Here is a 15,504-nt window from a genome sequence, read left to right on the forward strand (position 1 = left end):
CTCCCTTTGTAGAGGTTCCGCGCGCACACCCATTGAATATTAATTTGCTTAAGAGTATACAATACATTTATAATCTATTTTATATTTTAAATTGAAGATATTTCAAAGAAAAAAAAAGAAATCGTTATTTTTATAATTTGTTTTATAACAATGCTCAATATCTTTTAAAAGGAAAAATTTAATTGCAAGTATAATTGTGTATTAATGTGTGTATCAATTTAATATGATTAGTTAAAAATTAAATTTTATTAAATATAGTATTAATTTAAAATTTTAAATATAAAAAAATTAATATTAATATGTAAATTAGTACGTAATTTTACTTATATATAATAAAACTCATTTTAAAATAGAGTTGTGTTGGGAATTGTGAAAAGCTAGGATTGTATGAGAAAAAGATTTGTTTTGATTTAAATATTTTGTTTTAAAATTATTTTGAAATCTATTTTTATTTTTGGTGAACACATGTTGACATCTTGTTAATACAAATTGATGTAAAGTGGGTTATAAGGGAAATGCCTAAAAAACTCAAAATTAAAAATGTCGAAATCAGAGTTGGTGAACTGTCAAATCAAACCAGTTACCACACACAGACTTTTTATTATTGAAGCTTTTCTCAATTATAGTTGTTTTGAAGTATTTTCAATTCAATATATATATATATATATATGCAGCCCAAAGCTAGCTTTGAGTTGTAAAGCTTTTCAACGCTTCCATTGCTCACTGCAGGCAAACTCGATTCCCCGCATTGCTACCTCCCATTGCCATGCAAGAAGATTAGCCACTTTCTAAATACATTAGCCATTTTCAAGTATGCTAAAAGTAAATACATTAGCCATTTTCTATATATCACGCTTTCCTCCATTTGTCTTAGAGATGATAATGCAAATTATAACTTGAAAATCTAAATTATCACCTCTATTTGAATCTCTATATGTATTAAATATTTTTAAATATATTTTTGATATTTTATTAGGACCTGTCCTTTTCTTTGCTAATTTTCTCATATTTTTTCATGTTTGGATCCATTTTTTTCTTGATTAAAATATAAATATATATATTACATTATTTTGATTTAGTATTTCAATATCATCTTCTTATAATTTCGTCAAAATGCGTTAGTAACAAGTTTCCTATGATTCATGAGCTTGTCTTTTAGATTAAGTTGAATTTCCCTTTTTTTCATTTAACTTAATTGCTTCTTCATTTCGAAACTATTGATTAATTCTAAAAAATGCTCACAAACAAGAGATAAAGACACTTTTCAGTTAGTAACTAATTCAAAATTAAAATAAAAAAGAAATTATAAATTAAAATAGTACCGTTAATATACATTATTGATTTTATGCGTTGGTTAACCAACGAATAAAGTCACTAATTTCTAATTGTATATGAACATATAAGAGAGAATGGATGATTTTTTGTATAAAAAAAAAAAATTAAGATATGTGAAAAATATTTTAGCCATATGATATAATTCTTTTAATTTCTTTTCATGAGTTTGGACGTACCATAGTGTACCAATGTATTGTTTTGAATTATTTATATATATGTGTACTTATAATAAGAATTAGAGAATTTATAGAATAAGTTTGTATTATTAATTATTTATTACAGAAATATTATTAAATATTGAAGGGTCGACGTGACATTTTAATCTCTTTCTGATCAAGTTGGCTATATATCAGATATAACGAGAGAATTGAAGATGATATCTGTTCGAGTATTTTGTCGTTCCTTCTAGCTAGGTTTGTTAATTTCGACTTGTTCTTCATATTTTCTTTTTAAGCCGCCCTAAGTCTATAATATTTCATTATTTTTCCTTTCTCATTATCATTTTTTAATAGGCATTATTTTCTTCTCTCTTTTTTCTTTTTTATCCCTTTTTAAGTTTTGGCAAGCACAAAGGTTATAGAAAATTAATTCAGAACAATATTATAGAAAATTATTAAAAATAATCAGATCACGGTCCAATAAAATTCACCTAAATAAAAAATAAATAAAGCAACAAGAGATTCATATTGCTCTCCAATATATCCAATATTATATACATAACAGGATAAAGCCTCCCTACTCACTAAACATTATGATCCCTAGTTATTAATAAGCAAGGACGTCACAAGTTTTTTTTTTTTTTTCAGAAAAAGAAAGGTAATTTAAATATTAAAAATTAAAGAAATGATTCTTATTGTCTTATATTAGTATGTAAATTATATGCACTCTCTTTAAAAAAAAAATGAATAAATATAAAATTTTGATAAATAAATTAATTTTTTTAACAGTAAATTTTACTTTTTTTTTTCTTTAAAAGAATGTATTAGATTTGCACAATTTAGACCGATTATATCTAGTATTACTCTAAAGATATTATATGTATGCCAGAGTTCGTAAGAAGTAAAGAGAAATCTTATGTATGCAATAATTTTATTTTTTTTGGTAAGTCCTTTTATTAAGCCTGGGTCTGTCTACATTTTTCAGCAACTTTGGATTGATGTTGATCTCATCTTGTTTCGAGTTGTACTTTAAAAGAAATTATACATGTTGTGGTGGACTTTCTTTGTAAGCTATGAAGATCATTTTACTCTACGGACATTATAGGCCGTTCCATCCCTTTTACTATGTATATATAGATATATATAGGCGTAGTGTGGCTTATACGCAATATTGCAGCAAGATTTAGGTCCTTAGCTTTTCAGTCGACCCTAGCTAGCTAGTGAATTGACTTATAAGACTAATGTGATAGCATTTTAGATTTTGTTAAGTCGATTCCCCACGCCTTGGGTTGAAGTTCAAGTACTTCCAAAAGAAATTCGTGGTCCACTAGTACCCTGATCTCGTTAGATTTCTTGGCCTCAAATCTTTAAGATCTGACTACGATTGCCTCGATCTACGATTGGCGCATGAGCATGCATTAATGCATGACCCGACCACACATCGATATATATAGCTTCTCATCATGTTTCTCCAAGAACATTAATACAACTATGATCATTCCATGCACTTGTCTATGATCTTACTGTCTCATGTCCTAAAGTTAAAAATCGAAATACTACTCCTGTATCTCATGTGGAGATCATGAGTTGAAAATCTTACGTATTACTGCCCACAAATCACCCCCGCCCGCAATTATACTTCCCGCGAAATCATTAGCCCCACCATTTTTGACATCTATTGAATAAAATATCAGAGTATACCAAATGCTTGAGAAAAGGTCTAAAGAGATCGTTTTTACTCAAAGTGTATTCTTGTATTTGTTTTCCACACTTTACAGAGCAATACAGTGATCTATTTATAGAGTACATTCCTCTCAACTATTGGTCCACCTGTACATTCGGTTATGAGTGATTCCTTCTAGAATTTACAAGATATTACAGCAGAGGAGCATATACATTGTGGGGTGATTTCTCTATGGTCAGATTGTGGTGTTGGTCCTCCTGTGAGGCTTTTATGTTATTTGCCTTATCAGCCCCCCTCGATGCAAGCGGCACTTGAGTGAGAGTGAGGCTTGATCGTAGTTGTGAAAACCGAGCAGAAGACAAAGCCTTTGTAAAAATATCAGCAAGTTGGTCTTTGCTGGAGATAAAGGAGACACGAAGAGTTTTAGCAGCCACTCTTTCTCTAACAAAATGATAATCAAGTTCGACATGCTTAGTGCGAGCATGTAGAACCGGGTTGAGAGAGAGATATGTAGCACCCAAGTTGTCACACCATAATGTGGGTGCTTCTTCAAGGAAGATTCCCAATTCTTGGAGTAGCGATTGTAACCACAGAATCTCACAGGTACTATTTGCCACAGCCTTATATTCGGCTTCAGTGGAAGACCGGGCTATAGTGGGCTGTTTCTTAGAGCCCCAAGAAAGAAGATGAGCACCAAGGTAAATACAATATCCTCCCGTAGACTTACGGTCATCCGGGCACCCGGCCCAATCAGCATCGGAGAAAGCAGACAACGTAAGAGAAGATTTCAAGCCAAAGTGAAGACCAAGATTTTTGGTGAGTTGAAGGTAACGAAGTATGCGTTTTACAGCTTGCCAGTGGGACAGCCGTGGATAATGCATGAATTGACACACTTTATTGACAGCAAATGAGATGTCGGGACGAGTAAAAGCCAAGTACTGTAGACTACCTACAATGCTTCTATACAAATGAGGATCCTCAAAGGTAGGTCCATCAAGAGCAGTAAGTTTTATAGAAGCCGAGAGAGGAGTGGAAACAGGTTTCGACTGGTGCATGTTTGTACGAGAAAGCAGGTCTGAAATATATTTAGACTGAGACAAGTAAAGACCAGATTCATTTCGAATGACCTCTATGCCTAAAAAATAATGCAGTGGTCCAAGATCCTTAACAGGAAAAGAAGCACGTAAAGCACATATGAATTGAGATATTAACACAGAGTTTGAACCAGTCACAACAATATCATCTACATAAATTAAGACATAAATGAACTCAGATTTATTTTTAAGAATAAATAAAGAGCTGTCTGATTTAGAGGCAGTGAAACCAAGAGTGAGCAATCGATCTGAAAGTTTAGAGAACCAAGCTCTAGGAGCTTGCTTTAAGCCATAGAGTGATTTCCGTAACTTACAGACGTGATGAGGGAGCTCAGGATTGACAAACCCAGGAGGCTGCTGCATGTAGACATCGTCTTCAAGGTCACCGTGAAGAAATGCGTTCTGAATGTCCAGTTGGTGTAAAGGCCATTTATGGGTAACGGCAAGAGAGAGAAGGAGACGGATGGTGACTGGTTTTACTACCGGACTAAAAGTTTCCGTGTAGTCGAGACCGGGTTGTTGATGAAAGCCTTTGGCGACAAGGCGAGCCTTGCGCCTCTCAAGAGACCCATCGGACCGGCGTTTTGTTCTCAAAACCCACTTAGAACCGAGCAAGTTATAAGAGGAAGAAAAGGGTACGAGGTCCCATGTGCGATTTTGGAGAAGAGCATCAAATTCAACAGCCATGGCAGCCCTCCATTCAGGAAAACGAGCTGCTTCTGTATAGGAGGAGGGTTCTTCGGGTATAGAGGCAGAAACAGGGGAGGGGAGGTTCGGTTTAGAGTGGGTGGTTTGAGTGAGAGAAGTGGAATGCTTGGATGGCCATGGGATGGTGCCATCGGTTCGTACACGGGGACAATATGTGTGAGTTTTAGTACGGGTTAGCATGGGATGATGAGAAGAGGGAATGGCATTGATGGGTGGTGCAGAAAATGAAGAGGGTAGTTCGGGTGAAGGGGATGACGGCGTGCTGGAAGAAGTGTTAGGTTTAGTGGAATAAGATGAAGAGGTCGGGTTTGGACTGGCCGAGCAATGGGTTGGATTTGAGTTAGTGTGTGGGCTGGATGGGTTGGTGGAAGTATTCGGGCTGGGTGAGTGTTGAGAGGTAGAATGGGTTGGACCGAGTGGACTTAAATGAGTGTATGGGCTGGATGTGGTTGTGGTGTTGGTCGGGCTTGGTGAAGGCTGGGAGACGTTGGAATTAATTGGCAATGTAGGATGGGATTTTGGACCGTGTATTGGAGACAAGGTTGAAGTGGACTGAATGTGAATAAATGGATTGAAGGGAGATGGCGTAGCCGGAGGAACAGATTTAGAATTTGAAGGAGTGAGCTGAGGCGTGGTGAGGAAAGGATAAGAGGACTCATCAAAGCGCACATCTCGAGAGATATACATTCGACCGGTAGGTAGATGAAGACAACAATAACCTTTATGATCAGGACTATATCCCATAAAGACACAAAGTTGTGACCGAAAGTCTATTTTGTGATGATTAAAAGGACGGAGATTTGGCCAACAAGCCACACCAAAAACACGTAAAAAATTATAATCGGGAATTTTATTGAAAAGAACTTCAAAAGGAGATTTATCGGAAAGAATGGGAGTGGGCATTCTATTTATTAGATACACTGAAGTTTGAAAAGCTTCAGACCAATATTTATGAGGAACTGAAGCATGGGCAAGAAGAGATAAACCAGTCTCAACTATGTGACGATGACGCCGCTCAACAGTTCCGTTTTGAGCATGAGAGTATGGGCACGTGAGTCGGTGAGTTATACCATATGATTGAAAAATTGGACGAAGGGGTCGAAATTCACCACCCCAATCGGATTGGACCGAAGCAACATTGGTGGCAAAGGTGTTAGTCACATAACGTAAAAAAGCCAAAAAAATTGTAGAAACATTGGACTTAGTTTGAAGTGGAAAGATCCAAATATATTTAGAGAAATCATCCACAATAGAAAGATAAAAGCGACAACCGTTTGAGGAGAGCATAGGAGCAGGTCCCCAAACGTCTAAAAACAAAAGTTGAAAAGACTTTGAAGAACGAGAACTAGATGGAGGATGAGGTAATGCATGAGATTTAGCTTGAGAACAAGCTGAACAAGTATGAGATGCAGATTTGTTTATTACAGGAAGCTGAAATCTGCGAATGGTAATGGAGGTGGTCCGGGATGACGGGTGGCCAAGACGAGCATGCCAAAGTTGAGAGGAGGTACGTTCACCAAGGTAGACTTGAGGAGATGGTTTGGATGAAGGTGGGGGTGGAAGCGGGAGAACATAAAGACCATCCTTAACGGGACCTTGAAGCAGCACCTCCTTGGTTTGTAGATCCTTCACAAGAAAATAAGAAGAATGAAACTCAAAGAAAACATGATTATCAAGGCAAAATTGACGAACGGAAAGTAAATTCTTTGTAATCAAAGGAACATGCAAAAGTTTATTGAGAATATAAGTTCTAGAAGTAGTGGAGAGATGAGCGGAACCAGTGTTGTGAATGGGAAGAGTTGTGCCATCACCAATGCTGACTTGCTCGGGACCTTGATATGCCATAGAGTCTAAGTTAAGATTTTCAAAATCTGCAGTAAAGTGGTTGGTAGCAGCAGTGTCTGGGAACCAGTAAGTGGATGAAGAATTAGGGGGCTGTAGTGAGGTGAAATTTGCTGCAAGAGACGAAGGGGGTGACGCCTGATAGGATTGATTCAGACGATTATAACATGTGAGAGCTGTGTGACCCACTTTTTGGCAAATTTGACAAATGGGCCGTGAGTCAATCCGAGGATAATGTGGGGACGGGAGAAGCCCACGGCCAGTCCCTCTACCGCGACGCCCACCACGAGAGAGATTGTTTCTCCCACGTTGGTACTGTCCGGAAATCATTTTAGTAGCAGAAGAATTTGCAGAAATGGTGGTTGAAGCCAAAATATTTTGATTCTGATGAAGTAGACGAGATTCATGATTTAAGAGATAGCTAAAAATCTGCTGAGGAGAAAGGGGTTCAGGACGAGTGGTGATGGAGGTGATTATAGACTCATAATCGGACCCTAACCCAGCAAGAAGATAGACAACGAATTGAGCAGAGGAAATAGACTGCCCAGCGGCACTGAGTGAGGCCGAAAGAGCTTGAGCCTTATTGTAATATTCTGTGATGGAGTCGGCACCCTTTTTCAAGGTCGCAAGTTGAAAGTGCGAGTGAAAAAGGTGAGCAGATGAATGAGCCGCATAAATATTCTGCAATGTGGACCAGACCTCAGCTGAAGTACTACAGTTTAGTACCTGCGCAAGGACTGTATCCGAGAGTGAAGTATTAAGAGCAGAAAGTATGAGCTGGTCCTGAAGTACCCATCGAGTGTACTCAGGATTTTCAGCGTTGTTGATCATCCGTGGTGGAGGAACAGAGGAACCATCAACATGAGAGTAGAGTTGATGACCCTTCAAGAAAGGAACAATTTGAGCTTTCCAAAGGAGGTAATTATCTTTAGAAAGCTTGATGTTGATGGAATGATTTGCAGCTGATATTATGGTGGAGGTAGGAACGGGATTAGAAGCTGGAGGTGGAATGGGTGGGGAACGAGGTGAAGTAGGTGGGGAAAGAGATGAGTCTGTTTCTGAGTTGTGGTTTTCGGAAGCCATGAGAGAAGAGAAATAAAAAACAGAGAGATGTAAAACGGAAAAGATGAAGAGGAAGAAAAAAAAAAAAAAAAATGAAGAGACGTTAGCCTTGGCTGGCTCTAGATACCATATTGAATAAAATATCAGAGTATACCAAATGCTTGAGAAAAGGTCTAAAGAGATCGTTTTTACTCAAAGTGTATTCTTGTATTTGTTTTCCACACTTTACAGAGCAATACAGTGATCTATTTATAGAGTACATTCCTCTCAACTATTGGTCCACCTGTACATTCGGTTATGAGTGATTCCTTCTAGAATTTACAAGATATTACAGCAGAGGAGCATATACATTGTGGGGTGATTTCTCTATGGTCAGATTGTGGTGTTGGTCCTCCTGTGAGGCTTTTATGTTATTTGCCTTATCAACATCTGAACCTTCTGCGTGAAAGCCACATCAATATTCTTAGTTCCAACCCCCCCCTTTTTTTTTTTTTTTTACATACATTCTTTGACTGTGGAACACTCAAATCTAAATGTTCCGGCGGAGTAGTGATTGTGGAGGCCTCCAATAGAATCATGAGCTTCCCATTACTGAGAATTGTTATAATTTCTTACAAATTAACCTTGAGTAAATTTGGTGCTCTTTTGAAGATGAAAATGACGTAGGAAACTGGTGGCCGGCATGCAATCATTTATTTCCAAAGGAAAAAAATTAAGGATAGAAGCATTGTGACATTTTTCATCAATTTGGCCCCACATTGATAGAATACTACTCCCAGTGCAGACTTTCCCTCTTGTCTCTCTTGATCTCTCAACACATACTCTCGCCTCATATATATATATAGTAATTATCTCCTTCCCTCTTCCAGGTTCAGCTGGTTTGAGAAGGGGGCGAGCAGTAGTACTACTTCCCTAGTGCCACTTTTTGATATTAGCTGATCTCTTTTTCCTTCGCTAATAATTACTCTCGTGTTTTTTTTTTTTTTTTTGTTGGAATCTCCCCATATGATTTCAGCTGTTCTCCCACTGGCCATTACAAGGGTTTTTTCATGTCGGCACCTTGGAGAGGAAGAGCAAAACCCTCTGCCACCTTCTCATGGTGTCTATAAGCTGTTAAGAGTCCTGATTTATTTTGTGTTTTGGTTTTTTGCGTTTATCTTTCTTCTTTCAGGTATTGTCGTCCTCCCTTGCTAGCTCCACCGTCGTCAGTCAACCCATTTTGCGACCAACCAATGTGCGCATCAGGTGTGTAAGCCCCCACGAGTTGTGGGGGGCATGCATGTCGATTCTTTCCATCTAGTTACACCTTTCCGAATCTAAGCATTATTGGTATCCGGCCTTCAACTTCAAGCATGTTGGTTTCCAATGATCCTATATTCATTTTAAGTAAGATATAATACATTCATCATTATTTGATAATTGTTACCAATAGAACGTTACAATTTGAATTAGTTACCAAAAACTAAATAATTTTAACTTATCTAATCATTATAACTTTTTCAAATTCTTATACAAAATACAATAAATAATTTGACTTTTTTAAATCTCAATACAAAGCTAATATTAAAAAATTATATTATAATAATATTTTTATTATTACTATTTAAAATATCTCATCTCATCTGAACTACGTAACCAAACGGATCTAAAACTAGAGACACGCACGTGTCAGTGATGGAAATATATGAATGCCCTCCTTGTCCTCTTTCGTTGAAATTGAGAACGTTTTATTCTACATAATTCAAGAGTGAGTCTAGCTTCTCATAAAAAGAGGACTTTCCTAATTCTAACTCAAAGATTTGCAAGAGAAAAGTCTTCTATCAATAAAGGTTTCCTTCAAGCTATCTTTCAGTCAATTCCCTACCTTGGCACCAATTACCCCATATTCACTCCTAATTCTTTAAAGTTTCATAGGGGCACCGATTTTAGCTCCCTGCGTTGTGATAAAAATCCACGCACTTGATGAGAAGAGAGGTTCAAACAGGGAAAAGATATGGCTAATATCAATTTACCCCAATTTAAATTGGCAGCTTCCCTATTGCTTGTCCAAGAGGTATTAACATGATACACATAAAGAAACAAAAAACAAAACAAAGACAAATGGCACTCAGATTTTCCCCCATGCAAAGCACATCCACCAATATAGAACACAGTTCAAAACTTCAAAATAATTTACTACTCTTTGCAACAAAGATAAGAAGAGATTGTTGACCGGGGAAAAAAACTCACTAGCCACAGATTCATATAACATTAACTAGTAAGTCTGGCAACCCTTTTCACCGAGATAACATATATCCGGTTAGGAGTTACACAGGCAGGACGGAAGTTACTGCATTCCATTTTATTTCTATACCACAGTTTCAGTCAAGCAGCTGGGACCTTCCTTCCATCTTCAATAAAGAAAATTGCTGTTTCTGGAACCTGAGAAAGTGAGAAAGTGCTGTAACTAAACACGTCCTGAATACAAGTTTCATTCTTTGATCAAGAAAAGTTTTGAGCATAAAATAACTGGAAGAATAATGAAGGGCGATGAAACCGAAATGGTAATTAACCAGACAGTAACATCAAAGTCATCTGATCTGTTCCTTTACAGTTGTATGTCCAACTTATTGCACCCAAATAAATAATATATCTCTACAGCCGCTATCGTATCAACTCAAGATTTTATAATGTCTTCTATATACTAGGAGCTACAAATTGCATGTTTCATTCCCAGTATTCCACCATCATTACAAATTTCAGCATGACCAAAGTTGAAAATTTTTCAATTTAGGCGAATAGGTCTCTAGAGAAGTAGAATTGAACAGCGTTAGTGGTAAAAAGGGTTTCAACCTTCCCGTTTTGAACAAGTAAAACAGGGTTTTGGCCTTTCTATCGGCTTTAAGGTACATGTATGAATGATGATCTGCTTTTAAGAAACACGAATCATGATTAGCCAATGTGATAAATAAATAAATTAAAAAAAATAAAAAATAAAAAAAAAAGTTAAAAAACTAATCAAGGTTTTAAACCTGAATTCCATGCCCCGACCTCCCAAAAAAAAATAAAGACTTCCTCAAATATACATGTCTACAATACCAACAAAGTAGTTTATTCAAATCAAAACATCAGCAAAAGTCAGTTAGTTTAGGTTTAGAGGAAACACATTATTAATACTCTTATGTTGATACTTTTTGATAAATTCTTATGTTGATACTTATAAAAAAAAAAAAAAAAAAAAACTCTTATGTTGATAAGCCATGATAGGATGAGAACACTTTAGTCAATATTGACACCCAATCTGCTTAGCTTTTCGGGTCTTAAGGTCTTCAGCATGGCAAAGGGCAAATAATACTAATAAAAGAGTCTTAGGAGTATTATTTCAGCATTTATTAGAATAAACAGAGTCTCTAGAAATCTTTTGCCATTCAAATTCAGATGACTCGAGATAACAAATAAACAAGCAATTAACCTCCACATAACATTCAAAGAAAGAGATAGCATCTTACATCAGGCCAGCTCTCTGTAATGAACTCCACAATGTCATAGGATATGTCCCCTTGAACATCAATCTGCTCCTTCTCAGTAGGCCCCTGAAAAATGTTAATGATATCAGAACCATTTTCCCCAGAACAAAGATTCATAGTTACAGCCAAAACTTATTATACCTTAACGACAGAAGCTCCTGTGGCAAACTTTTTCCCAAGTTTCTTTGAAGCATCACTAAGTTTAACACCTGAATGTGATCACAGGAACTGAGTTAATGATGGCAATAAGGTAACAATCTAAAAATTTAAAGAAGCATAGCGCTCACCAAAAAGTTCTAACCCTTTTACAGTGGTAATGCACTTTCGCTTGTTACGTACAACCTTTTCAATAACTACTTCTTGCTTATCCTACAGAAAAATCAAATGGCAATTTCAATGATATTGATCTCAATGTTTGCCAATAACAAATATTACATTATCAGTCTCTTGCAAAGAGATTAATCAGAATTGAATGGAAGAAACAATTTCAGAGCTTACTTTTTTCTTTATCTTCCCACCAGGAAGACGTTTTACTTCTTCTTGCTTTGGTGCTGAAGTAACCCCAACCCACAGAGAAAGAGATGGATAAGGGAGAGGGAGTAAAGAATTTCAGCTTAGTTCGAACTTGCAAATTGATGCCAAACTTTATTATAAAAATAGAACCGAAAAACACCATGAAACATATATATGCTCCAAAATTAACCCAACAACAGCCAGATGACATCACAATTACGTGAATGACCCAAGTAATGTCACATCTAATGAGAAGAGAAGTATAGACCTCGCATATAAAGAAATGCCCTGCAGTGAAACATTCAAAAAAAAAAAAAAATGGCGGAGAAATTTGACATCGAACTTAAAGGAAGCACCATGATCTTCTTTTTGAAACAAGGAAGACAGATTTTGACATATTAGTAGCACACAGTGCTTCCAGTTAAACTGATTATATCAATTTACATTAATTTTGTTCCTGTGGATTTTCAGAATAGATGAGATTCATCCTAGTGGCACAGTACCAGTCCAACAAAACATATCCATGCTCAGAATCACTTGCAAGATGCCACATGTGAATGCCATGATATTATTTTTCACTATTTTATAACCCAGTAAACTAAATAAGTTCTAAAGTTAAGCCAGCAAAGCTACCAAGTTCATTATTTTTATTTGCAAATAGGTTGCTCCTCCTACAGGGGCTCTGTCCAGTTAGCACAGATGAGTCTTCAACAAGAAGAAATCAGGAGGCATCATTATAAGGAAGGATAATGGAGATTCTTGTGTCCTGATTTTTTTATTTTTTTATTTATTTTTTTGGTGTCCTGATTCTTTTGCAGATCAATCTTCCCTCGGTTTTCAACCATGAGTTGCAAACCACAAAGAGAAGTCTGCATGTTGCATAGCATATCACAAATTGTGTGATGCTACAAGCACAAAAGTGTAACACAATAATAAGCATCAGAAAATGTGATACCCCATTCTAACTGATGAGTGAAGGTGGTGTATAGGATCCGGCATTGCTTGGGAGGGAGAAGTTCTTGCTGTTTATAATGATTCCAATGGGACTCCAATTGTACTATTGACCATTCTTTTTAGAATATAGGCCCAAATGTGGCTTGCACCTCCCTCTGGGCATTACACACGGTATCAGAGTCTATCCCAACTAAAAGTGTGGAATTTGAGTCATGCCACCTACAATGGAATGGCCAGAAGAGGTCATCAGAATTTAAGGGGTGGAGATTTTGATACCAAAAATGCTGACTGTTGAGTGTAGATGGTGTATGGAACCCCATTAACTAGTCCTTTTGGAGTATGGGCCCAGATGTGGCCTGGGCCTCCCTTGGGGCTTTAAATTGTAATAAAACCCATATTGGCAGTGCCACGCAATTCATTTATAATATGAGGCAGTCTATACAAATTAAAAAAACTAAAATCTTCTCAGCATGCCAAATCCACAGAATTTATGGGCAATATGCTAGGCATGACAGTGTAAGGCTCTGATTGTTCACCATAAAAGCATATTTTCAAAGAAAATTAGATGTTTTCTCAAATTTGATTTAGAACCTGAATGTAATTTTTGAATGTTGATTGCAATGAAAATCTCAAAGTTAGAAGCAATAAGAACCATTAAAGTATGTAGGCAGTGTCAGTCATCATGGCAGTGGTGATGGGAGGAATGACACAAGGAAACTTGACGCGGTGGTCAGGGGCGGAACCAGAAAATCTGGTTTGGGTGGGCAAGTTACAAAAAAATAATTTAGGGGGGTCAAATACTCATCTTCATATAGCCTACTTTATAAAAACACCTTTAAATTTTTAATTTTAATCAAATTTTGAAAATTTTGGGCCCCCCCAAGCCCCTTAGTAGTTCCACCCCTGGCGGTGGAGTTAGTGATGAGAATGGGCTGGGGTTGGGGAGGGAGGATAGTGACAGCACAGTAAGGGGGAGGACTAGGGGCGAAAGAGGTGTTGTTGGTGGCGGTGGCGGCGGCGGCGGCGGTGAGTAGGGAAGACGGATATGATGCTGGCAGCACTACGGAGGGAGGAAGGAGGTAATAGTTGTGATATGGAGGTGGGAGGGAATGTACCGTAAGAGGTCAAAGGATCGCTAAAGCCCGGCTTCTTCCTTCCAATTCTTTTTCGCACAGAGTGTGTGCTTCGGATATAAAATCAAATAGCTTATTTTCGTATCATAAAGTAATTAATTCTTACAAAATGCAATAAATAAAAACGAAATAAAGAACACAAAATTTTCTTCAAAGAAAAGAAGAAATTAAAAAAATAAAATAAAAATAACAAAACAGTAACAAAGGCATACCTGAAGGAGTAGCTCCATCTGAAGACATACCAGTGGATTGTAACTGCTCGGAAACTTTATCAGCTTCCTTTGCATTGGCCTCTGCTCACAAAAATGCATAAATAATTACTCGATAAAATATAAATACAAAAATAGAACGCCAATTATTAGGGATTGATTATAACAGCGTCAATCGGATTTGTGCGGCACCTTTGATTAGATCAGGGTAGATTTCCGGGGCGTTTTGGATTAACCAGGGCTTGCATTTTTCGAAATCAGGTCCAAATTCGCAGTACTCCGCCGGTAAACTGCAGACCGCACAGTACAACACGCGAACCGGTTGGGGCTTCTCTGCCATTATTGCTCGAGCTCGTGCTCAAGCTCTCGGTCTCGCTGCTCGCTCTTCGAGAAGGGACCGTTAAGGAACAAAAACGGTGCGTTAAGGCAACGCAGTTGTTTGTTCGGGACCTCGGGTGGCGGTGCCGTTGCTCTTCTTGCTCTAGAACTCGCCGAGGCGTTAACGCTTAAAAAGAAGGTCGCGTTTTGGTGATGAAGCATCTTTCAAAAGGACTCGACGTCGTTTTGAGTCAAGAGAAGAGGCTTTAAGCCTAAACAGCTCCTCGGCCCATGGACATGTTCATGGATCTTGCAAATCATCTGGATCCTACTTTACCAGCCCAGCCCGTCAAGATTCGACAATCAATATTCTATCATATGATCTATTTTATTTTGTTAATTTTAAATATTTGAAATCATGCAAGGGTATTGTTCCACAAAAAATGGTAGTTTAATGTTGTAATTTCTCAATAATCTTAGTTTGAATACTGCATCACAACATTTGTGAGAGTTTAGATCGCAAAGTACATAATCTTTGTGTCATTATAATAAAGGGCGCACACTAACTTCATATTCCTAATAGTTATGCTTGGCATATAAAATTCATTTTATTTGTACATTATGACTAGACATTTAAGCCCAACCTAGGGGAGGGCAGCGGGGCCCCACACCCTACCACCCTGTCCTCATCCGTCCCATTCTTGCCTGGGCAGGGTGGTTTTCTCGTCCGCTAAATGAGGGCAAAGGGGTCGCCTGCCAGTGTCGAGCCCCCAACGGCTGCAAGGGACGGATTAGGCCCAGTTTCAGCCCTCATTTTCCCCACCCTGCTTATATATGTAAATATATATAATTATATATACATAAAAAAAATAACCTATATATCAAAACGGAGTTGTTTTGGGTATAGGTTAATTTCCCCCGCCTAGCTTATACCGAAACGGCGCCATTTTTATTTTAAACTAAAACTGCTCTCTCTCTCTCTCTCTCT

The 15,504-nt window shown here is 37.4% G+C and overlaps 1 protein-coding gene across 1 annotated transcript; it reads right to left on the minus strand.

Moving 5' to 3' along the window:
* Positions 1 to 9,881: 9,881 nt before the first annotated feature.
* On the minus strand, positions 9,882 to 14,723 carry LOC122304354 (translation machinery-associated protein 22). The gene is made up of 7 exons (XM_043116582.1): positions 14,391 to 14,723; positions 14,202 to 14,282; positions 11,888 to 11,940; positions 11,677 to 11,758; positions 11,531 to 11,598; positions 11,372 to 11,455; positions 9,882 to 10,304 (listed from the first exon to the last, which is right to left on the minus strand). Exons 1-7 carry the CDS (start codon positions 14,536 to 14,538, stop codon positions 10,248 to 10,250), a joined length of 573 nt encoding a protein of 190 aa, XP_042972516.1. The 5' UTR covers positions 14,539 to 14,723; the 3' UTR covers positions 9,882 to 10,247.
* Between the last annotated feature and the right edge of the window lie 781 nt (positions 14,724 to 15,504).

Source organism: Carya illinoinensis, chromosome 3, assembly GCF_018687715.1.
Source record: "Carya illinoinensis cultivar Pawnee chromosome 3, C.illinoinensisPawnee_v1, whole genome shotgun sequence".
NCBI classification, from domain to species: Eukaryota; Viridiplantae; Streptophyta; class Magnoliopsida; order Fagales; family Juglandaceae; genus Carya; species Carya illinoinensis.